Below are 24,672 nucleotides of genomic sequence, written 5' to 3'. Positions count from 1 at the left end.
ACGATCAGTTGATAAATGTGTGTTTTTAGATAAAGGGTGAAGTCCACAAAGCCCACGTTTAAGCTTGCCAACACAATTCTCTGTCGCCATGTTTGCTTTTTTATTTCATGCTGAAATGTCGATTATAGAAACATTTCTCTAATATTGAACTAAAATCTAATCAAATAAAAACCTTTGACCAGTGACAAGATAACATTTGGTATTGCGAGCAGCTCCTAGATCCAGGATGTTAATGATTATCCTCACACTAGCCTTGTATCTTATCTCAGCCCTCTCATTTACTATTGAGTCTCCCTGACAGCAGCAGCTTAGAGGCAATGTCCACTTGCCAGCACGGCTGGCCGGAGTTATTTTGGATTTATTATGGACATTTTCTCTTGATAGGCTCCTGTTAAAACGTTAGAATGGCTGTTTCACAGGTTTACACAATCCTGTGGCGTACAGGAATAGTTTTTGTGATTTTACCTCACTTTAGTCTGGGATTGTTGTCCGACTACAAGATCTGTGGAGATTCTGAATGTGAAAGTAAGTTTCAAACGGCTAATGTATCGTTGTAGTTTATGATAATCTACTTTATATATAATTAAGTCTGTTTTCAAAGATTTCTTTATGATGATAATTGTTTGTTTTGTTATTTTTCATTTATTTAATTTTATCTGCACACACACACACACATACGACTACGTAAAATCCAGATAATGAAAAACGTATATATATATATGATTATTATACATATGTATATATTATGCAACGGACTGTGTGCGTGCGTGCGTGTGTGTGTGTGTGTGTGTGTGTGTAGGCCTGATGAGCAGAGTGCATGCCATCAGGGACCACCATGGTAAGGACTGCCGTTTCCTGAGCTTCAGACAGGGAGACACCATCTTTGTTTACCATAAACTGAGCGGAAGAAGAGAAGATCTGTGGGCAGGCAGTGTGAGTCTGATGCCTCCATCTGTTAGCTTTTCTGTCTGTCTTCTTCTCTATTCAAAGCAGAATGTAATGACTAATAAACACAACTCAAACAGCCCTTCACCTCAGGTTGTATGCTAATCAGTCTTCATTATCATACAGGTAGTTTAGGTTCTCTGCACTGATTGGCTGAGTGTACCTGATCATTTATATAATAAGAGACATGACAATGACATATTAATCAAACCACTTCCTGTGTCTCTTTTATTAAGGTAATCACTTTACTTATCCACTGTATAAGAACGGCTCTGCTTTTCAGAGACTCAACATTTAGTTATTTATTTAGAGGAGAATCCTTCTCTTAAGATAATGACCCACCCTTCCTTGCAGTGCTTTTTAACCTTGGTGCTTTGACAAATGCTCAAAAATCTGCTTCCTGCTTTAAGTGGCTTTTGGCTGAATCAATGTGAATGTACCTTATTTATTTTAATGTGGAGGGTTCAACACGACACCACACTACACATAAATGCTTGTTAGGACTATGGAGAAACATCTGAATGAGCTGGATAAACTATAAGTAGTTCTAATTCTAAGTATAATGGAGTTCAATACTATAATTATATCTGACATCAAACCCTTAGATGTAAAAAATATGTCAGTCTTTAAAATAACAGTGTATTTAAAAGTGATTGTGTGTGTTTTGTGTACAAACATCTTCCCATAAGTTCACATATACTGCAGCGGACGCAGGTATTTGGTATAAAGATAAAAGAACTAGAACCACTGTGATACAAAATCCATCAAGAGTCACTTTTTTAATTGTCAAATATTGTATTTCCAAGTCTCATATTTAACTAAGAGTTCTTGGTGTGCTTAAAGCCTCTTTTCTGATGGGGCAGCAGCTGTTACATCATGATTGTTTTAGACTTAGCTAAACATGTAATCATAGCTGACACAGGAAAGGAAGAGGAAAACCTTTGAAGGAAGCTTAAACATGTAGGGCGGATACAATTCTTAGTCTGCTTAACACTCATATGATTGTGTCAACTAATCGATTAGTTGAAAGCATCCCTTTAAATCTTGTATTATGGGCTCATGAGGTTCTTGGGAATAAGATATTCAGCATGAAAAAACATTGAAAAATTACTATTCTAAAGAAATGTTAGTTGAATAAGACCAAACAGCCAGTTGCTTTATCTTTATTCCATCTCCTCCTGAAGAGGATGAGTCTGTGGGAAAGGTTTTGCTCCTTCCTTCCATCCTTCCACAATGCAGCCGTGGCGTTACAGAACCGTAATGGCTGCTCTGCTTCCTTTTGATTTCAGATCGACAAACAGTTTGGCTATTTCCCAAAGGATGCAGTGCGAGAGGAGGAGGTTTATGCTACTAAGGAGAAAGTAGTGGAAACACAGGTAAACGGGCTTTGATTTAAGTATCTCTTCATATTAGCAAAGCATACTCTTTCACATGGCAGGTGATTGTAAAATAAATATAATAAATAGTTAGTAAACTGGTATATGCTAAAGCAGGGATGTCAAACTCAATCACAGACAGGGCCAAAATTTAAAACTGGGACTACGTCGAGGGCCAAACAGGATCAACATTTATTGAACAGGATAGACATATTGGATAATATTCATATTATCGCGGGCCGGATATGATTGTACTGCAGGCCAGAAGTGGCCCGCGGGCCTTGAGTTTGACAGGTCTGTGGTAGAGTATTTAACCCTGAATTAGTAGTTGTTTAATCTGTATAAAATTAAAGCCTTATTTTTTAATTTCCTCTCATTCAGGCATCTGATTTCTTCTGTATGGATGAGTTTGATTACCCCATTGACTCCAGTCATCTGGACAGTGATGATAATGATGATCATGATGATCAGAAAGTCCAAAACCAGGAGTCAGAAAGCACCCAAACCACTCCATACACCGGTGATGACACAAATGAAAGTCCTTCAACATCTGCAGATGTTTCTACAGAATCTCCAGTTTCAGCACAGGAAGCTGATGTTACATCAACAAAAGAGGACGAAAACAAAAATGCTGGCGACGCTGCTGCTGCGGCCGGGACTCACGAGGAAGCACGGGAGACTTCCGCGGCTCTGAACGAACAAGGTGGGTCTGTCCCCTCTTCCTGGTTGGGTTCTTCAGTGACAGGGTGGTTAGGTCTGGCTAAAGAGGAAGAAGCTGGCACTGTGGCTGAAGGTGAGAACAAAGATGCGAGAAAAGAGACGCAGGCCAAAGCTTCTTCAGTGACAGGATGGCTGGGGTTGGGAGGGGAAGGAACACCTGATGATGATGCTGTGGAAAATAAAGAAGAACACAGAGAAACTGCTGATTCTTTCACTTCAACCATGGGGTGGCTGAGCTTTGGAGGAGAGAGAAAAGCAGATCATTCCGCAGACAAAGAGCAAGAAGAAGAACCAGCAGAGAAGTTCAGGAGTAGGAGGATGTCTCTGGACATAGAAGGCAGCCTCTTACATGAAGAGGAGAAGGAAGAGATGGGGACGTTGGATTGGCTATCTAACGGATTTGGGTTTGGCCTGACCAACCAGCAGTCCGGGCGTGAGACTACACCTGAAAGTGAGGCCAGGGACACAATACAGCAGGAGGAACAGCCGGCGTCAGGTTCTTGGATGGATATGGGGATTGGGGACATTTTCGGCTATAGGAAAGAGAAGAGTGAAGTTGAAGAGAGTACAGGAAGTGGAATTAAGGAGACAGAAGAAGGCAAAACCTTAATACAAGAGAATATGGATACCAGTCAATCTCAACCTGCACTGATAGAGGTGAGGACGGAAACATGGAATGAATCAAAGGTGGAAGAAACACCAAAAGATCAAACTGCTGACAGTAACAATAACGATATAGGTCCAGACAGTAAGGATAGTGTCTTATCTGAAGATGCAGAATCCAAGCTTGATGAAAAAGATATTCCTCCTCAGACCATGGAGGGGGGAGATGATCAGATGCTCAAACCAATAGAAAACAAGGGTGAGGATAATAACAGAGAGCCAGGAGAAGAGATTAAAACTGCAGGTTACACTGATCAGGATGTTTTAACACAATCTGACATCAATTTAGGAGCTGACTTAAGTTTTGTGGATCTAAATTTAAACGCCATGGGACAGTCTGTGGTCATGGTTGTGGAGGATAAAACTGAGGACGTGGACGAGGAAGGCGCGGAGATCCCAAATCAGATCGACAACAGTGAAGAATCCTCTGATAACTCTGTTAAAATTGGCGAGAATAGTTATGAAGGTGAAGGGAATACCACAGAGACAGATGTACTTGATCATTCAGACTCACTTGCTTTGATGGTGAATAACACAGAGATACATCAGGGTGAGTTAGGACAGGAGGGGCAGGGCAACTCTCAGGAGTTTGGATCATCCCATTCTACTTATAGAAGTACTGACATTATTCATGATAATGCCTCAGAGGAGGAGAGAAGAACGTTTGCCATGCGTGAGAGCATAACACCGATGGAAAACAATGCAGACATGGACCCTGTGTCTCCACATGTGCAACAGGAGGCCTCACAAAGTGAGGGCGATGCACACAAGCTAAAGGAAACTGTGAAAGAAACTGAGAACAAAATCGAAAACAAAATACAGCCAGTTCAAACTGAGGGACAAACTATAGACTCGGAAACAAAGACCGAGACTGAGGACTTGGAGGAGATAAAGGAAGAGGACAAACAGGAGGAAGTGGAGGAGATAAAGGAAGAGGAGAAACAGGAGGAAGTAGAGGAGATAAAGGAAGCGGGGAAACAAGAGGAAGTGGAGGAAGTGGAGGAGATAAAGGAAGAGGAGAAACAGGAGGAAGTAGAGGAGATAAAGGAAGAGGGGAAACAGGAGGAAGTGGAGGAGATAAAGGAAGAGGGGAAACAGGAGGAAGTGGAGGAGATAAAGGAAGAGGGGAAACAAGAGGAAGTGGAGGAGATAAAGGAAGAGGGGAAACAGGAGGAAGTGGAGGAGATAAAGGAAGAGGGGAAACAGGAGGAAGTGGAGGAGATTAAGGAAGAGGGGAAACAGGAGGAAGTGGAGGAGATTAAGGAAGAGGGGAAACAGGAGGAAGTGGAGGAGATTAAGGAAGAGGGGAAACAGGAGGAAGTGGAGGAGATTAAGGAAGAGGGGAAACAGGAGGAAGTGGAGGAGATAAAGAAAGAGGGGAAACAAGAGGAAGTGGAGGAGATAAAGGAAGCAGGGAAACAAGAGGAAGTGGAGGAAGTAGAGGAGGTAAAGGAAGAGGGGAAACAGGAGGAAGTGGAGGAGATAAAGGAAGAGGGGAAACAAGAGGAAGTGGAGGAGATAAAGGAAGCAGGGAAACAAGAGGAAGTGGAGGAAGTAGAGGAGGTAAAGGAAGAGGGGAAACAGGAGGAAGTGGAGGAGATAAAGGAAGAGGGGAAACAGGAGGAAGTGGAGGAGATAAAGGAAGAGGGGAAACAGGAGGAAATGGAGGAGATAAAGGAAGAGGGGAAACAGGAGGAAGTGGAGGAGATAAAGGAAGAGGGGAAACAAGAGGAAGTGGAGGAGATAAAGGAAGAGGGGAAACAGGAGGAAGTGGAGGAGATAAAGGAAGAGGGGAAACAGGAGGAAGTGGAGGAGATAAAGGAAGAGGGGAAACAAGAGGAAGTGGAGGAGATAAAGGAAGAGGGGGAACAGGAGGAAGTGGAGGAGATAAAGGAAGAGGGGAAACAGGAGGAAGTGGAGGAGATAAAGGAAGAGGAAGAGCAGGGGATGAAAGAGAAGTTAAAGGAAGACGAGAAGCAGCAAGAGATAGAAGATTTAAAACAGGAAGAGGTGGAGGAGTCAAAAGAAGAGGAGGAAAGGGAGGAGTTACCTCACACTCAGAAAGATATTGACAATCCGGAGTTAGAGAGAAACTCCAAAACGTATATACAGACTCAAAAGAGACAGACTGAAAACCCACAGATGGAAGAAGAGGAGGGAGAGGGAGAAAAGGTCGAAGTTGAAATGAAAGAGGAGGAGATTGGGGGAAAGCAGGAGATGGAGAATGTGGAGGGTGAGAGGAGGAAGAAAGAGGAAGAAAGGAGCCTTAAGTGTTCAAACGAGCTTTGTCCTCCAGCTAGCGAAGACGGATTTGTGAGGAATGGACATGGAAGTGATTCTGTGGATAGGTTGAGCTCAATAAATGAAGAGGCCATGGAGACAGGAAAGTTAAATCCAATGACTGACGATGATCGAATATTAGCAGATAGGACAGGAGTGAGTCAGATGGTACCAGTCGAAGGAATGGAGAGAGGTGAGGATAGAATACAGGAGGAGGAAGAAAAAGATAATGACACAGAGGAAAGCACTGACGTGAAGCATGATGAGATGCAGATGAAAAATAATGATCGTAATGCAGTTGGTTCTGAATTCAGTAGAGAGGGAGGAGTGGAGGTTTCAGTTGTTGAAAGCCAGGCTGTGATATCTAAACAAACTCTTCTGTCTGATGATCAGAATCAAAAGACAGCAGAGACTGGAAGTGAAGGAGCATTCGGCATTTTCAAAAATACCTTCAGCTTTTTCAGCCAAACACCCGTCGCCAAAACCGAAGATCCCGAAGAATCTGTCCCAAGTTTGGATTCCAACACAGTTGAGACATCCCAGGCACAAGCCTCTCTCACCCCTGAACCAGAACTGGATCTAACCATGGACTCAAGTCAGGTTTACATGCATGATTTGCACTCTCCCATCACCCCGTTACAGCAGCCGCTGCAGCCTTCCACTCCCTTTACAGAGACATCATCTCTGTCCCCAGAAAGCCCCCTCCAAACAAAAACCCTCACCAAACATTACAAGAACTTCCTCGCCTACATGAGCGCGGATGAGACGACTATTCTGATGGAGCTCTTCGGCCGACACAAGTTGCAGTTTTTGGATTACATTTTAGGAAGCTCAGGAGCCGTGACCGATGACCCTGATAATGATGATGAATCCATATTGTTGGATATAGAGAGACTTCTGCATTATCACAGGGAGACACTGCTCACTCCTAGCATGAGGCTTGCAGGTGCACCACAGGAGGACAAAGAAAAGACCCAAGCACTCATCGCACTTCAGAAGCTAGAAATGCTTCTGGCGAGAGTAAGAGAGACTTTCAACACAGGTGAATCAGACCCCAGCAACACAAAAGTATTTTATATCTACACAGCCTCAAGATTCATTAATTCATTATTCAGGTTTCTGGTATGGTTTTGACTTGCAGGGATCTCAATCAGAGTGCATGTGTTTCCCTGTTATATACAGCCGAGGCCAGCTGTGTTGGTGAATCATGTCCAACTCACAGCAAAGATAAGGAAAAGGCCGCTGAGGACGATTCCTCTGTAGGACTGGATGACAACACGCCAAGAGATGAATGGATCGAGGTGGACAAAGACAAAGATGGACGACTGAGTGAAGGCACAGGCAGCGAGAGAGAGACTGAGGATGAGAGAAAAGAAAAGAAGGGAAAAAGAGGTGAAGAACAGAGAGTGAGAGCGAGTCAGCCAGGATCACCACAGCCTCTGGAAGGTATGGGTGACTCAAGTATCCTTTAATCAAGAAGGATTCAAAGATTATTATAAGCAATAAGATATGAGAAGGACTCGGCCTTCTCATATATTATTAGAAGGCCGAGTCCTTCTCATATCTTATTGCTTATAATAAGATATGAGAAGGACTCGGCCTTCTAATAAGATATGAGAAGGCCGAGTCCTTCTCATATCTTATTGCTTATAATAAGATATGAGAAGGACTCGGCCTTCTAATAAGATATGAGAAGGCCGAGTCCTTCTCATATCTTATTGCTTATAATAAGATATGACAAGGACTCGGCCTGCTGCATCCTCATTCCTGCGCCAAACAACCTAGAACATTACGGCATAGCCAGAACATTATTTACATTTTTGTTTTACACTAGTACATTTATACATTAAAGGGACAGTTCACTCCAAAATACATATGTTTCCTCTTACCTAAAAGGCTCACGCTCACTCATTAGTGGGTGTAGTTTGGTAGAAAATAGTTCCTCCGTGAAACTGCTCACAACAAGGTCTGTGGATTATCTTGAGTAACCGGGTCATGATTTCTGGAAAGAGACGTTGCTGTTGAGTTTTTCTACGTTTTATTTTTTGTGCTTTGAGCACCACAAGCGCAGTGCCATCTAGTTCCTTTATTTTGGAGAAAAGGCCGATATCTCCAACACTGGGCAACTTACACTAAAACAATCTAGATTGATGAATAGCACTAAAGGTAAGAGGAAAATATGTATTTTGGGTTTTGGGGTGAACTGTCCCTTTTTAAATATAAACACTTTGTGTTGAATTTTAATAATATATCATTGTGAAAAAAAGGAAAGCTTACATTTTTAATTTCAATATGTTTGTGAATCTAATTCCAGGGGTGATGAGGCACATTCTGGACTTTCTTCATCAGATCGCTGAAGACTCAACCATTCATGTTCATGCAGTGAGGGAGCTCCTCACATGGCTTACTGTACAGGTAAGAGTTAGAAAGTTAGAAAAGTTGCATCCTCATCACACATGGTATCTAGATAAGCGTGCTTCCTTTTTCTTTCACATTTTCTTTTAAAGCAAACTAAACGTACATCACAGTATAAACTATCCGTGAAGTGGACTAAACTGGGGCTTAGTAGCCTATTTGCACATCTGACGTTACAGTAATTGTAAACAGCACAATACTGATTTAGTCTATAGCCTAATTATAATTTGAACTATAGTAAGGTTTCCACTGTATCCCCATCCAAAAGTTCTGCAAATTGAGACATAGGGCTGTGTAATAAGCCCTATGTCTGTTGAGCCACATGTAATTCACTGATTTTCCCCTCTCAAAGCATTGTCTATGATTTTGTATGAGATCAAAGCAAGGTGCATTTTGTTTACTCAGAAAGTTTGCCTGAACTAGTTGTTTTTTTGGGTCCCTCTGGAATTGACCAAAGTGCCCAGTAGAAAAAGGACCCTCTGACACACCTTCAGGGGTGCATACAACATACTGCGGAGTCTGGTTCTTTAAGACACAGAACATGTTGCTGTGACTCTCCCTGTCTCAGCTGTCAAGCTGGCTGGACTCCGCCGTCATCGCTCACATTCCTTAGTGCCGGTGGGTCTATTACACACGCTGAGCCAGCTAGCAACCCACCGGCTCTAAATGTACACTGTTTCAACTGTTTTAAGAGGACCAGTGATTCTCTAGTTTCAAATGGACAAACATGAGGTCATGTCGGTGAGTACCTTTCAAAAATATTTGGTGACTGAGTCGATTATTCACCAATGTCGTACTTTAAGACCAGCCTGTTATGGTTATTACCCTGCCGCCGTAACTCAACACAGGTGACACATGGTCGTAATCTGCTTGAGAACGATGGAATTTCTGTAAAGATATTATGTATTATGTATTAAGTATGAAATAATTATGTAAACTATTCGGGAGATTATCAAAGACACATTGAGAATTCTCCATTTAGTGACACCTGTTTCTTTTGGTGTCACTGTAAAAGTGCTCCGATGTGCCAGTGTGGCATTTTACAATTGGTGACGAGGCGAGCAAACCATTTACACTGGCGGGGGTGTAGTCATTACTACACGAGCCTGTACATACTAAACTATATGTACACGTATTTAGTAAGTCTTCAAATATGTTTTACTTCATGTATCATCATCTTCTGAAGAAATACCAGTCTATTTGAATATTTAGGAGGAGTTTATAGAGAGAATCCAACATCCCGCTACCCCTACAAAGTGTAATGTTACGTGGTCCACTCTTGAGCGTCAGTGTTGTGAATAGGATGTGAAAGCTGCCCGGTTGATGGGTTCAGTTTCTTTACTGTCCGTTTTAAAATGACAAATATCACTAAAAATAACCAAATGAGATAATTCGAAAATGGCGGAACATACGGCAAGCGACCGGTTGGCAAGCAAAGCGGTCGACTTTCAGGCGACGGCAGAGGCTTACTACGGTATCGCCGTGGAGAAAGTGAAGGATGTACGTTATGTGGCGGGTTTCGTTAGCATTTCCTAACTAGCCGACACAGCTGACATAACGTAACGGATTGTCAAGTGGCTCAACAGCTCAGTGTTATTGATGAGTACATCTATTGATTTTGTACAGCTCATGTTTGACTGCAAGCATGTTGTGCCAATGCTGTTAAACAGCTGTCAAGACTACATTGAGATTTTGAGTCGCTTTTTCACGGTTGTTTGTCATTCTTCACAGAGTTAGCTAGTAATAGTTAGCTAGCTAACTGATAGTAACGTTAGTATGTCTGAGCAGGTGTTTATGTGCTTCCCTGCTGTTTTTTAAGCTTTTACCTAAAATGTGGGCAGGTGCTTTATTTTTCCTTGTAGCAGATAACGATGCTACTGCTAAGTTATTTCGTTTCTTGCTGTCTAGTAAACTGTTCAGGCTGAGTAGTCATTTCTAACTACTTGCAATACCAACTAATATAATATACAAACAGTGGTCAATTGTAAGAACATTAAAACTACTTGAAGAAGAAATAAGCCTTGGCTCCTTTTAGAGATGTAAGAAGTGTAACCCTACCTTGTGAAGCAACAGCTTCTTTGTGGCTCTCTGACTGCTAGTCTGTATGAAACCATCTTTATAATTATATTCACCACAATTGATTAGAACCTGTTCGCAGGACAGTGATGCAGCACCTAAGGAGCTCATCCTTATGTCCACAATAATTATTCTATTGTGTACAATCCACTAAGTTAAGTAGAGTAAACAATCTCTTTTTAAAGATTCATTCATTCCAACTCCTAAAATAAACGGATTTTCCTTTTTGTTCAGGTTGTTTTGTCACTGCCTGATGACATCAGACCCGGGCCAGACCTGTATGGGGTACCATGGGAACCGGTCATCGTCTCCAGTCTGGTGGGGCTGGTGACAATACTGTTGTTCACCTGTAGATGTCACAGCTCTGTGAGTACACACATGTATATCTGCATCATCATCACAAAGATTTGAAATGTTTGAGTTTATGGTGATACTGTTGATTCAAGCATAGACACAAAGACACGTGTTCCTTTGGCCCATTTATCAACTGATAAATCGCTTTATTACTTGATGTTCATCGTTGTTTTCTTCTTAATTCTTCACAGTTCAAAAGCAGAATGTATCGAAGTAAGTTCTCACTTCGTATTTCTTAATATGACTTGACAGAAATAAAAGGAATAAATCAGGAATTACTAGGGCTGTACCGAATAGTTCAGATCTCTTAAGCTTCATTTATCACGTTGACATTCAATTCTAAATCCACATTTGAATGCTGCTTAACTTAACTAATCGAAAACCTCAATAGGAACTATAGAATGTAAAAGAAATGACCCTGCTAATAACTGACAATTGAACCTCTCTAAAGACTGTATATTAACCCATTAAGCAGAAACATTTAAATAACTGAAAAAATATTTGAATGTGTTTATAAGCTTTGTATTCCCTTGCTTCAGGTAAAGAGCGGTGGATGGGTGAGCAGGTTGCGGAGCTGCTGGATGAGAAGTGTAAAGTCCTTGAGACTCTCAGCAAGTGTCAACAAGAGGTTAGTACTGCTGCCAATGATGAAATTCATATAATATTTTTGGATTTCCCTGCCATGAAATGTGTCTGGATTAGAAGATGCAGAGTCTTACGCATGTTGTCGGAGGTGTGACCCAAAAGCAGAAACTCATTGCAAAGTCATTGTAAACAATTATGAACATAAGTTTAAATGCTGATGAAATGCATTTTTGTCATAGTTCCTCTGATTTATTTCCTCATTATGTTTCTTTTGCAGTATAATGAACTGGAGAGCTCACTGAAGGACAGTGGAGTCTTGGCCCAAACTCAAAAGGCAGAATACCTTGAGGTAAGGCAGAGAGGAAAAGCGAAATAAACACTCTGTTCATCATAATCCACGATGTTCACCAGCTAGTCACTAACTGTTACTGTTTGTTGTAGGCTTGGGACAATATGAAAATGTAATGTTACGATTATCCGAGCCAAAATAATTCAATATAAACCCACTTAAACATACTGGAATCACTTTACCTTTTATATTGAACACATATTGTTATTGCAACACAGATAGGACACACATATTGCTTAGGCTCTGTAAAGCCGAGGGGACCTGCAGATTCATCACTACGAGCGACCCCTTTCGAATGTCACATTGTTGTTTTATACATTGTTATTATAAAAAATGTTGATTATAGCCACTTTATGTAGAAAAAATAATTATTTTTAACTGCCTCACCAAATTTGCTATAATGATGTATAACTGAGATCTGACTCTTCATGTTCTTCACTCTTTGTTGAACTTGTTTGCTCTTTTTTGAACACATGTTGTTGACTCCCCCCCTCAGGTCAAAGCCAGACAGTTGGGACAGGCTAAAAGGGAGCTGGAGAGGGATCTTGAACAACTGAAGGATCAACTGGACCAGGAGAGAGAACACAGGATAGAGCAAGAAAAGAGGGTAGGAGCACACACACTACTCTCAACTGTATCATCTACACTTGTAATTCAAGAGTGACATTTAAATAAGGAATGGGAATCCATTGCATTAGTGTGAGATTCACAGAGTGGATTAATGTTTTTGGTTATCCTTCCAGATGGTGGTGCTTGAAGAAAGCATGAAAACATTTGAAGAAGAAACCAAAGACCTCCAGTCACAGGAAGAGCAGGTACCTTCACATTCCTGTCCTCTCCTCTTTGCTGCTGCTTCTTTTCCTCCTCTGCTCTGTCCCTGTCTGTGTTTCATATGACATCATCACTGCCTGTTTGTCTCTAGGCACAAACCACTCTGAAAGTGTACAGTATGAACAGTGACAGACTACAGAGAAATCTGGAAACGGCTGGAGAGGAGAACACACTGCTACAGGAGAGCAACGCTCAGGTAGGATGCTGTAAACACACACACACACACACACACACACACACACACACACCTACAATTACTGTGCATAGTAGGAAGTGAGGTGGTTTTGCTTTTGCATGGTTGAAATGAAAGCTTTACTACTTAGCCAGTCGGTTCACTTCAGTCCATCCAATCACATTCTGTACTAGATTCATGGTTTTCCAAGTTAAGTCTTCACCCATCTCTCTCTGCAGTTGAGGCAGCAGGTGGAGGGATGGGCAGAAAGAGTGAGTGAGTTGGAGTCGGAGATGAGCAGGTGTGAGGTCGCCCACAGCGGGATGCTGCAGGATGTGGCCAACAAGGATGAGCGTATAATGGTATGGTAGCATTGATGATATTATGTTGCAGCTAGTTACTGTATAATATACTTTGAGTTTTCTATATGCAAACTGATGTAAAATATCAACTTAAATGTGTAATGTTTAACCGTTCTGCATTGAAATGTCAACAAACAACTGGACCTATGTTATATATTTTGTTGAGTTGTGTCTGTTGTTATTGTTTTGTTTTAAAGACCCCTAGTGGCAGAAATGACATATTGTGCGTTTTAAGTTTTGATTCAGTTTGAGTTTGACACCAAATATGTATCTGCTTCCAGTCTTTGACTGATCGGCTGCTGAGGATGAAAGCTTGGGATTCGGACCTGGAGGAGGAGCAAGGTGAGGGAGGAGGAGAGAAGGACGCTTCCAATGGTACAGCAGGAAGAGGAGAGGCGAATGGAAGAAGAGACATTATGGACACACAAGGCCATCTCCAGAAAGTCCAGAAACTTATCTATGCTGCTAAGGTATTTGACTAAAATGGACACAAGCACACAGAGTTAATGACATTGAAACATTTGGAAACGGGGGAAAAGCCTCATTCATATTAAACGTCTCTGTACTTTACTGAAGGACTACTTACTGTATATGTTGTTTTTGTATTTGTGTGTAGCTCAATGCAGACCTCAAATCTGTAGATGAAGACAAGGACAGATTATTTGCCAAATTGAACGATGAAGTCAAAGCTAAAGAAGACCTGCAAGGTGAGTCAGCTGGACCCTTATCGAGATGTCCGATGTAATAATGTATGTAATCAATGCAACATATAAACATCTGAGTGTGTTTATTTTGTGTTCCCCTCCAGTGAGCATTAAGGAGCTGGATAATGAGAAATTATCTCTACAGTCAGATGCTGAGGAGTACTCCGATCAGGTAGCTGCCCTGTATTAGTGTGATACTTTTTCATATTATCTTTCCACAGTCATTTGCTTTCAGATTGATATCTCTTCTTCATGTGTTCAGGTCCAAAGATTACAACAGAAACTCCAGATTATGACAGAAATGTACCAGGAGAATGAGCTCAAGCTGCACAGGTAGGATAAATGTATGGGGAAGTTGTAAGAGCAAATACAAGCTTTAGTAGTTGTACAGGATGTGGATGACTGTCTTTGTTTGCAGGCTGCTGACAGTGGAGGAGAAGGAGCGCATGCAGAAAGAGGACAAGTTAAACAAAGCGGACAAAAACATTGCGATGGCCATGGAAGAGCTCTGCAACTATAGGTAGCTGCTCCTTTGAAGTATCTCTAAACACATTGACAGTATGCAGGGGACATGTGAGGACGCACAGAAACACCTGTACAGTCTCACCTGTGCTTCACTTTTTCTTCAGACAACGAGCAGGAGAGATGGAGGAAGAGCTGGAGAAAACCAAACAGTCTTACCAGACTCAAATATCAGCGCATGAGAAGAAGGCTCACAATAACTGGGTTAGTAAAAGAGTAGTTGAGATTAAGATTAATTCAGATGTCAGATGGTGTGGCTGTGATGGTTTGTCCCTACATTTCCTTCCTTCCTGTCACTGCAGCACACATCTGACGTTAGATCTGGGGTCTCTTAAAGGGATAGTTTAGATTTTCTTTTGAAGTGGGGTTATATAAGATGCATATCCACAGTCGGTGTATCACCTACAGTAGATTGTAAACAGACAGGGGTACCAGCAGGAAACTCAGCACTGTACTGTTGTGGACAGGGTTAGCAGCCACCTAAAAGAAAGGCCCACATAACAAAATCAATATCAGTTAAAGTGTTCGTTATATTTAGAAATATTTTCACAGCTTGCCTGGCATTGATGTTTTAGGTGGCTAAAATAAGTTTCACAGCTTTTCCTGTCCACAGCAGTACATTGCTTATCTTCTGTGCTGTTACTCCTGTCTGTCTGTCATCTACTGTAGGAAATACACTGACTATAGATAAGTACCTTATACTGTGTCTGTATTTATGTACATATGTCGTGTTATATCCTGATAACATAACATGTAACTGATCTTGGCTTGATGTTTCAGCTGGCAGCCCGAGCAGCAGACAGAGAGCTGTCAGACATCAGGAGAGAGAACGGCCTCTTCAGACAGAAGTGAGCATGAACTGTACAATTTTAAAATTGTGTTCTGAATTCCATAGAAATTACTGATATTTTTTCATGTGTTATTGTTTTTTATACTCTATACATTACATATTCATGTGTTGACTTTAGTTGTGTTTGTTTACAGGCTGACAGACACGCAGTTTAAACTTGACGCCCTGGACAAAGATCCCTACGCCTTGGACAGCCTGGCTAGACCACTGCCTTTCAGAGGTTAGTACACACACGTATATATAAACCAACACTTGCATTATTGAGCTTACATTCTGTGGCTAGACTCCAACCTGGAAGCAGTAGGCCACATATTTCCTTGACTTTGCCCTCACCAAACTCCCCTTCACCTCCAGCTGAAAGGTCACCATACGGTCCATCTCCTCTGGGTCGACCTGCATCTGAAACCAGACCTTTTCTGTCCCCTCCTACGTTAATGGATGGACCACCTGCTCGACTGTCTCCTAGAGGTACGAACACACACACACACACACACACACACACACACAGTCCCAGTGCGCATATATTGAGACAGCCGTACAGCAAACTTGATAAGAATCCCTAGAATGATGCACAACAACACAACCACTACAAACAAAAATATAGTTCCTCATTTTCATTCATGTACGTATTCATGGACTCACTTTGAATTCCAAAACATCTATATTACTTCACATAATGGAACATTTGCTAATTCAGTCTCACAAAGTCTTCCCAATAAACACTTGCAGCATGTTGGTGATGCTGGCTGTAGCATGATCAACTGTAGATGCTTCAACATGTGCAGTAGCATGCTCTGTATGCTGGCATGCTCTCAGCTCTCTGGAAAGTCGATGAGAAAAATAGTGCGATGTGATGATATGTCTTAAATCTCATCAGCTCATTCTGACTGACATGGCGCTTTCCGTCAGTCACACTCCGGCCTAATTGTCTGATATATTTTCTGTATCCGATCGGTTCTGCTTCTCTCTCTCTCTCACACACACACACACACACACACACACACACACACACACACACACACACACACACACACACACACACACACACACACACACACCATCTTCCATTGTCTCTCATATCCTCCCTCTTTTCCCTGGTACCGTCTCTTTCCTCCACAGTGCCTCGTGGTCCAATGGAGCCCCCAGGTGGCCAAGGAGAGATGGAGCGGATTGGAGGTCCCCATTCAGACAGTGGCTCAATCTCTCCTACATGGGAGAGAGATCGTAGGGGCCCGCCACCAGGACCCCCCGGGCCCTTAGGACCTCCAGGTGTGTGTGTGTGCGAGAGAGACAAAGAGAGAGACAGAATAATGGAAAAATGTCTTGTGTTCTTTTTAAAGTAACTTTATTTATAACACATAGAAAATGAGTACAGTGACAAACTAAATGATGTACAATTCAAGTAATGAGTATTGCCCAATCACACCTCCTAAGAAGGATGTTTTCAATTTATCCATAGTGTACCATTAAACAGTGGATGTTATTGCTTTGAATAGTGCTGCCGCAAGGAATTGTGGGACAGCATTATCTCCTTCCTTTGGTAAAGGATGGTCCAGTGTGTACCCTATGCTAAAGGAGATAAGAAAGGAAGCATTGAAGCACATTTCCTTAGCTTTTAGATAAGTCCACCAGCTCTTATCTGCCACTTAATACTTCTGGGTCATTTCACTCAGCTAGGAACCTTCCTCAGCAAAAAAAGACTGTTTGAATGCAGCCATTGAGTGAATCCGTGTGTCTGACACTCACACAACCTGAGCAGCCCTGACCTGCCCCTGAACATATCAAAGGTTACTATTTAGATCTTATTTAAGTGTGCGGAGTCAAAACTCTGTCAAGATCATTTCACCAGCATTTCCACTTGATTAAGATACAATCTAAACAATTGTTTCAAGGAGCTATTACGTTGTTTATGATATTTAATATCTTTATTTTACTGTGTTGAAAAAATGTCTAGCCCACTAAAGATGACTCTAAAATAGAAATAGAAACATTGCTGTGTTGACAATATCACTGTTCTAAAGACATCGTGGTGTTGTGTCTGCACACTGTGGGAACTCAAAGGCTGTACAGCAGTCAGTGCTCAGGTGTAGCTCATCAGAACAGTAATTACACTGGAATGCAGCCAACGTTAAGGTGATTAGTTGCACCTGTGTTGGGTCAGTCTACAGTCGTATGTGCGCATGCTCATGCCAAATGCATGTTGACAGCGCATGTGTGTTGTGTTGAATGCATTTTGAGTGTTGTCACTGGAAACTGCAGTTGTCTGTGATAAAATATATCAGATGATTTATCATGTGGTCCAGAGAGGGAGCGGAACCTCCAAAGATATCCACATGACACTACATATTAGAACTTTATTTGACTTATCTACAGCTTCAGATATAATATTGATAAATCTTCACATATCTCAGTGTATTCTTTCTCTCTCACTGTGTCTGCCTCTCAGGCTATATGTTCCCGGAACCAGGAGGTCCCATGTACAGGAGACCTCCTCCAGGAGCTCTGGGCCTTTTGCCTCCTCCCGGCCCTCTCCCACCCGGCCCTCTCCATCCGAGGGGTCTCCCCTTGGGTCCCCCTCACCCAGGGTTAGACATGGCGGGTGAGTAGCTTTGATCTGTAGAGCAGCTCGTCATCCCTTTAGTATGTTCTCATCTGTACTGTGTTGACATCTTTAACTCTTTTGGACTGTCAATATGTGAACTTGAACGTGCACATATTGAAATGGAAAAGCAGAATATGTTGGAATGCAAAATCTGCTTCATGATTGTTCATGTTCTCTATTCGTTCATTCATTTCAAAGCAGATGGCTCGTACAGAGAAAACAGCCTCGTGCCTGGTGAACAGGAACACAGAGAGGTGAGTGACATGCTGAAATCCTGGAAAGTTTGTGAATTTTATAGGGAAAAATCAAATCCTTGAAAGTTTTTGAAAATAAAGATAAATGGACATGGATCATCGAAAGTGCTTGAATTTATATATTTTGTGCAAGAATAGAAATTGAAGTCTCTTTGATATTTATTTGAACTTAACTTAGTAAATAGATTACGTTCCACTGGCTGCATGTGTCTCCTGCAGTTACATCATTGTTTCATGCACCGCCTGCCTTGTGAAAGTGCAACAGTCACGTGCGTGCATGAGTGATTGAAGTCGATTGATGGAGGTTAAGCAGGCGGGAAAACTAACGTTAAGCGAACCTTCTGCTCTGCCTGGAAAAACGCAAATTCCAGGACTCGTGACTTACCAATAACTGGCTTATAAAAGATCTGCAGGACATCCATAAGGCCCGATGCAGAGCTTGCTCCTGCAAATCAATGAAGGTTCACGCCATGACCTTCACATGGTTCCCATGGGTCCTAGAAGTATTTGTGCCTGTTTGAGAGCAGTTTAGTGAGAGTCGTGTGTGTGTTGGGTTCTGTGGAACATTTCTGTATCTGTGTCAGCAGGGTGGTCCTGGTGATCGAAGGACTCCCCCTGAAGCTGATCCAAGGATGGGGGGCGCACCCCCTCCTGGACACCCAATGGGCCCCATGGGCCCCATGGACGGTCCCTTTCTTCGTAGAGCCCCCTATGGACCACTGCCTCATGATTTCTACCCTCCCAGGGGACCTGGGGGCCCTCCCATGATGCCTAGTAAGCCGTCACCGCTATTGTCACAACTCTTTAGTACCATGTTATCTCTAAATGTCATGAGTTAACCTAACACTCTTACCATTTGCTCTTTGTCCAGTGTGGGCCCCTCGACCTCCAGGGATGATGTTCCCTCCTCGCTTCCCTCCCGGTGGACTTCCTCATCCTCACTACGCTCCCCCAATGCGGCCCCCTCTGCCAGACGGCCACCCACATCCCTCCATGGGTCCTCCCCCTCATCAGCAGTCCCTCCCCTCCCCGCCACACAGCCAGTCGCCAGAGGAGCACACACCCTCGCCTGAAGACGCCATTTGAGAAGAGGTTTAGCTCTGTGGTAGATGGATGATTGGGCAGGTTGCTGTTTTCCATCGTTCTAAGCATATTAACAGGAGGATGTATTTAATGAAGGGTGTGAGGGCAGGGCAAACCATCAGCCTTCATGAGTCCAATATGTTGCCGTCTGTCTGCTCCTGCTTGGGCTCTCTGCTCTGTTCACATCCTTTCTTCTCTCTCTCTTCTGCCCTGTCACTTGCCTTTTTTCAAGCTTCATTCATGAAGTAGTTCCTGTTGTTGTGGAGTCACAGTAGCAGCTTAATCTGTGTGTGTCTGTGTGTGTTTGTGTGTGGGAATTTTGCCATGTGAACCCAGAAACAGTTGCTTGTTTGGTCGACAATGGCAGAAAAGTTTTTAATGGCTCTTAGGTTGAAAAGTGTGCATGTAGAAATGCTGTATGTGTGGTATGTGGCAGAGAATGGGAGTGTTTTTACGTATGGCTTCAGTCAGCATTTCATCCCGAAAGAGAAATGATCATGGGCTAAATAAATGCATCTTTTTAGGCCAAATACAATATGTTTTATTATACCAACGCTCTTGCTACTGTCGGCATAATTTTGAAATTAACGACAGCGTTGTTGTCGACCTGGATTCAACTAAATCGGATCCCACCAGGTCTGCGGCTGAGACAATGTTAAACTCTAAATATTGAGGTAAAATGAGACCGTTTCTTAAAATAATAATAATAAAGTGCACAACTTAATTTCACTGGCTTCCTTGAGAGGATTTAGCGTTCATAAACAAAGCTATTACTTCAAACCAGTCAGTAAACGATGCTTTTGATTATGTTACAGTGACTTGCATATGGCCGAGGCTTAAAAAAAGTGGCTTATGTATTCTGTGTGCTGTGACTCATCCTGGCAGTCACATGTGAATTAAATGGACTGACTGGAAGAGACAGAAAGTTGACACCCATGTGAATTTTGTAAAAAGTGATTATTAATAGATAAAAATAAAGACTGTCAAAGTGTCACAGCCTCCATTCTTTACTGATGTATTAATGTTTGAATGTATACATTTGTTGTGCGACAAACTCATCAGAGCATTGGAATGTAACTGGAGTCAGGTTTGGTTAGTTGTGACATGCAATATTTAAATATCTATTTGCTAAATATTCCAACGTAATTAATTTGAACCTTGATTGTACAGCACAATTTTAATAATGATCTCTAACTACCGGACCAAACTTTGATGTGTCATTTAAAACAGGTGAAAATAACATTTTGAAAATCAAGCAGCGAGTAAGCATTTTAACTTACAAGTATACACTGTATATAAGTTTATAGAATTTTAGATGTAACATCCCTGTTAAATTCTGAGAAAAAGAAGAATTCAGCTGTAACTTTGCCTGATCAATGGAAATACAAATGATACATTGAATACACGCTTGTGTTTGGAGCGCTTGAACTTAAAACTCACCTGGAAGAAAACATGAATGATTGTAATCCTATTTATAACATGAGGTGGAGTTCCACTTCAGCCTCTTGTGTATTACAACTGCAAAAATGTTTGTTTTCACGGATGAAAACAAAGTAACTTATTAAAGTGATCCTTCCAAAACCTTTTTCACTTTTTCTGAAGTCAACATAGGAGGTGAACCATCTCCTGAGTCCTGGTGTCCTGCATGTTGGCAAACTGAAAGGACTTCACTATTAATGTTATTAGTTACAAAACAAAGTCTGCTGTAAAGGTCGATCAACACTTATGTCTTCTGTTTCTGTGTGATCTCTGTGGTTCATGTAGTGTTCACAGCTTTGTGAATCATTACTGAATTCCTCTTGCTTTTCTGTGGACTTTGCAAGATTTTAATCATCAAAGTTATTTTAAACCAAGAGCAACAAGCAAACGGAGCTTTTGATCTTGTTACAATGACTTACATTTGGCTCTGACATTAAAAAAGTAGCTTCTAATAATAGCCACTTGTGTTGTGCTGGACTGTGAGGACATTGTGGTTCCTGCTTATAACGGTCTTGTGTGCCTCACTTGGGGACATTTTCGTTCTTTTCAGTTTTCTTTCTTTTTGATAACTTTGGTTGTGTGTGCATATGGTATACATGTTGGCAAGGTTGTGAACTTTTGAAAATTCAAATGTTAGTATTTTAACTTAAGGTCCTATATTAAGTTTATGATAAAGTGTGTATTCATAATACAAACACTCAGATGCTTAAGGACAAAATTGTCCCCATTGAAACCCATTAAAAGCAGCACTTTTGCTCCCACGGCCATCACAACATAAACTCATACATTATATCAGATCAGGCTTTCAATCTAGAGCCCTGGCTTCAAAATTATAGTTATAACATTATCCACCATATTGAGCCATTTTTACATGTTTGCTGTTTGGAGCAAAAACATACTACTTTCTGGTTTCCACTAGAGGCCGTGCTGCTGTATTATGGAGCACTATAGCAAATGTATACACCTAAGATGATGAGTATGGGTTACTATGTGTGTACCTGTGTGTACCTGTGTGTGTATATGTGCATCTAGAGAGATAGAAATGGTAGAGTATTGCAGGTTGCAATAAAAATGTCACATTTTTCTTTGTTCATGTTGTTCGGTTTCTTATGCTCCCGTATTGTTCTTATTTATTTAGCAGTCTTCTGTGGACCTTACTAATCAAATTGTAAATATCTTAAAAAATTGAGAAAATAATTAATAACGACATCAGTGGCTTGCGATTGTAAAACCATGTAAGCCATGTAATGTACAGCTAGTATTTCTAAGGTTTCTCTGGAAACAGCCACAGTGAGATGATGATTGATATGCATTTATCCAACATTCCAGATTTTGTACATAATTACTTGTTTCTGAAGTAACCTGTGGAAAATAAACTAATGCTCTTTAGCAAGGATTCTCCTTTCTTCATGTCATCTTCTGCACTAAATGAATATCACAGTACATACAAGACAAATGGACAGTTGAAGGTACAGGGAGACTGTATGTGTTTACAGGCTGCAAACAGAATAAGAGCTTTATAGAGTGATACATTACAACTACACCTACAGCACCAATAATCCCAATACGATGAGTTTGAATCCGATTCTTGCTGCTGTGAACATGAAGGATGAGATGAGGACTGATGTGTGGAGTTAGGTAAAGCTGTGCAAACATGACTATAGTGTAAAATATGAACATTTTAAAGAAACAGGCAGTACAATACAATTTCTTTAATCTGGTGTTTTGTATTTTTAACACTGCTGAAGGCCTTTTTCACAATCACAACATGCAGATGTTTTAAATTGTAATTTGGACGACTGCTCCAGCAAGAACAGTTTCTGTTCAAATGTAATTGTATGTATAGTTGAAATGTTGTCAAACTGAGACCAGCTACACTGTTGAAGAACGTATGTAAGAATGTAACAACATGACCATATCACCTTTCCTGTTACCCTTCATAGATTTGTGTTGATAGAAAATATGTCTGTGTGTATGTGTGTTTTGACTGTTTTCTCTCTCATGTTCTTACTTCCCTGGTCTTTGATGGTTTCTCAGAACTTGTTGATATGTGTCAATACTTTATTCTATATATGGACCTTTTAAAAAACATGTGTTCGGGTTCTACAAAGTAATACAGATGACTCAGTATCTGTGCTTGTTTAAAGAGGCAGAGCAGTTTAAGCTGCATTTTAGCCTGCAAATGAAACACTTTTTAACTCAACATCACAAGTAAAAGAAGAAAATCACACAAAACAAAGATTCAATTTACATTTCAGGGTGTTTTATTGAATTGATAAACCGGTGAGATGCTGGCTTTGTGTGGTTTGGTTGACATCTCAGGGAGTCCAGGATTTCCAGATATTTACCCTCCGTTACTCAGGATTTCTGGTGCTGGAGGAAGATAAGAGTAAAGTAAGACAAATATTCTTTGAATTATTGCAAAGAAATGTTTTATAGTTAACATACCTTTGTTGGCCATATTAAAGGGATGGGTCAGACCTTTTGCTTACACAATAACATGAGCTAACAGATGGAGGCAGCGGTAGACTAGCAGCTCCTGTGTTCTGCAAGGTGAAGTGACTGTTGTGACTGAAGTCTGGTGGCTTTGAAGAGAACGTAGATAAGGAGTGGCTGAACTACGTTGTGCTTTGATGTTTTTGTAGGGGTCCAGTGCATTACCTGTCAATTGGCAAGTGAAGGTGGTATGAAATTAAAGTGCCATGTCTTCTCTTTGATTATGTAGCTTTTCTCCTGCTTGTTCTTTTATCAGTGCAGTGGTGTTCAGTGATATCTTTAGTGTTGATGTAGAAAGGACTGCAGACAGCCTTCCATGACACACAGTGCTGCCAGCTTCACTGGTGATTCAAGATAACTCCCGCTGTGCAAATTGCGGACCAACCAGCAGGAGCCACTGGTGCTGCGAGAAGGAATATTGTGTTCATTTGAACACACGACCAAGCTGAAGGTTCCTCGCCCTGCCAGACGCAAAGGCTTCCTGTACGATGGGTCGATAGCCCTGCCAGACGCAAGGGCTACCTGGGGCAACTCTGGCCCTTAGGATGAAATAAAGAAAGATCGATGAGGAGACGCTACAAAAAATGTCCAAGTGCTAGACGCTTCCTGAAGCCCGTCCACAGCGTCCTCGTCCTCGTAGTCAGGCAGGACGGGGTCGTCGGGAGGACTCTCAGTGTCGGGGCAGTTGTTGTTCAGAGGCCACGAAGATCCACCTGAGGAACAAAACATGAATTTAAAAAGTCACATTCTGCACTTCCATTGAATAGACTTAAACAGGGGGTTTAAAGGCGTAGTTAATCATTTTTGACTAAAAGTGACATTCAGTACTACTGTCTCTGCTCAGTTAGGGAAGAATCAGTCAATTTAATAACATAATTCTACACAATAATCTTGTACTGCTTCTAAAAAATATCTGGGAATATATAATAAGCTTTGAAAAACACTGAAATACAGAAAAAAGATTTAAGCGCACAGACCTGCATGCGCAATTACGCACGCTTCAACGTGTTAAAAGTTAACAACATCTCCGGATATATTTTAAGCAGCAACCTCAACTGTCCCCACAGAGGAACGTGCCCTGGTCTGTTTACACCTGCACGTTCTGACGTCGCGACGTTTGCTCCTAAAACGTTCGATTATCTCCATGGTGCACAAAAATAACAATTATTTTGGCTTTTTTTTTTTTTTAATGGCCCGGTCGCCATCTTTTTTCCTACATTTTCGACGCTAAATGACCCTCAAACAAAAGTAACGGTGTTTTCAAATCGCTACACCATTGTTAACACATTCCACAGCTGTGAAAAATATTACATTCTTATCACATAATTATTGTTTTAGACCGAAAAAAATGTCACGTGTCACCAAAATCAGTTTTTTCTATTAACTCTTAATCTTAATATTCAACAATTTAACATAATTAAATGCACATTTCTTACTGAAATTCACTTTTAAGCAATTAAGGAACATTAATAAATACATTTATCATGAAATTAAAACATGTCTTACCTGCAAAAGCAAAGAACCACCGAGTGACCCGGGTCAGCAGGCGCTCCT

At 41.4% G+C, this 24,672-nt stretch overlaps 1 protein-coding gene across 1 annotated transcript; it reads left to right on the top strand.

Annotated features, from left to right (window-relative positions):
* Positions 1–445: 445 nt before the first annotated feature.
* mia2 (MIA SH3 domain ER export factor 2) lies at positions 446–20,135 on the top strand. Its single transcript, XM_029460401.1, has 28 exons — positions 446–525; positions 800–933; positions 2,235–2,321; positions 2,703–3,024; positions 7,167–7,430; positions 8,299–8,399; positions 10,710–10,841; positions 11,021–11,042; positions 11,369–11,457; positions 11,692–11,763; positions 12,260–12,370; positions 12,507–12,578; positions 12,686–12,790; positions 13,006–13,128; positions 13,410–13,598; positions 13,745–13,835; positions 13,937–14,004; positions 14,095–14,165; positions 14,251–14,352; positions 14,462–14,558; positions 15,135–15,202; positions 15,339–15,424; positions 15,559–15,672; positions 16,324–16,473; positions 17,651–17,803; positions 18,005–18,060; positions 18,645–18,834; positions 18,932–20,135. The coding sequence occupies exons 2-28, from the start codon at positions 805–807 to the stop codon at positions 19,144–19,146; spliced, it is 3,279 nt and encodes a 1,092-aa protein (XP_029316261.1). The 5' UTR covers positions 446–525; positions 800–804; the 3' UTR covers positions 19,147–20,135.
* The last annotated feature ends 4,537 nt before the right edge of the window (positions 20,136–24,672 follow it).

This window comes from Cottoperca gobio, chromosome 22 (genome assembly GCF_900634415.1).
Source record: "Cottoperca gobio chromosome 22, fCotGob3.1, whole genome shotgun sequence".
Lineage (NCBI taxonomy): Eukaryota > Metazoa > Chordata > Actinopteri > Perciformes > Bovichtidae > Cottoperca > Cottoperca gobio.
Note: the sequence above shows the minus strand (reverse complement) of the source record. Positions and strands in the feature narration are given on the sequence as shown.

Bases quoted from the DNA above. Each gene is read 5' to 3' on its own strand.
- mia2 (XM_029460401.1), top strand. From the start codon at position 805: ATGAGCAGAGTGCATGCCATCAGGGACCACCATGGTAAGGACTGCCGT. The intron at 7,431-8,298 runs GTATGGGTGACT...ATCTAATTCCAG, and splicing joins ATCACCACAGCCTCTGGAAG to GGGTGATGAGGCACATTCTG. The intron at 13,599-13,744 runs GTATTTGACTAA...ATTTGTGTGTAG, and splicing joins AACTTATCTATGCTGCTAAG to CTCAATGCAGACCTCAAATC.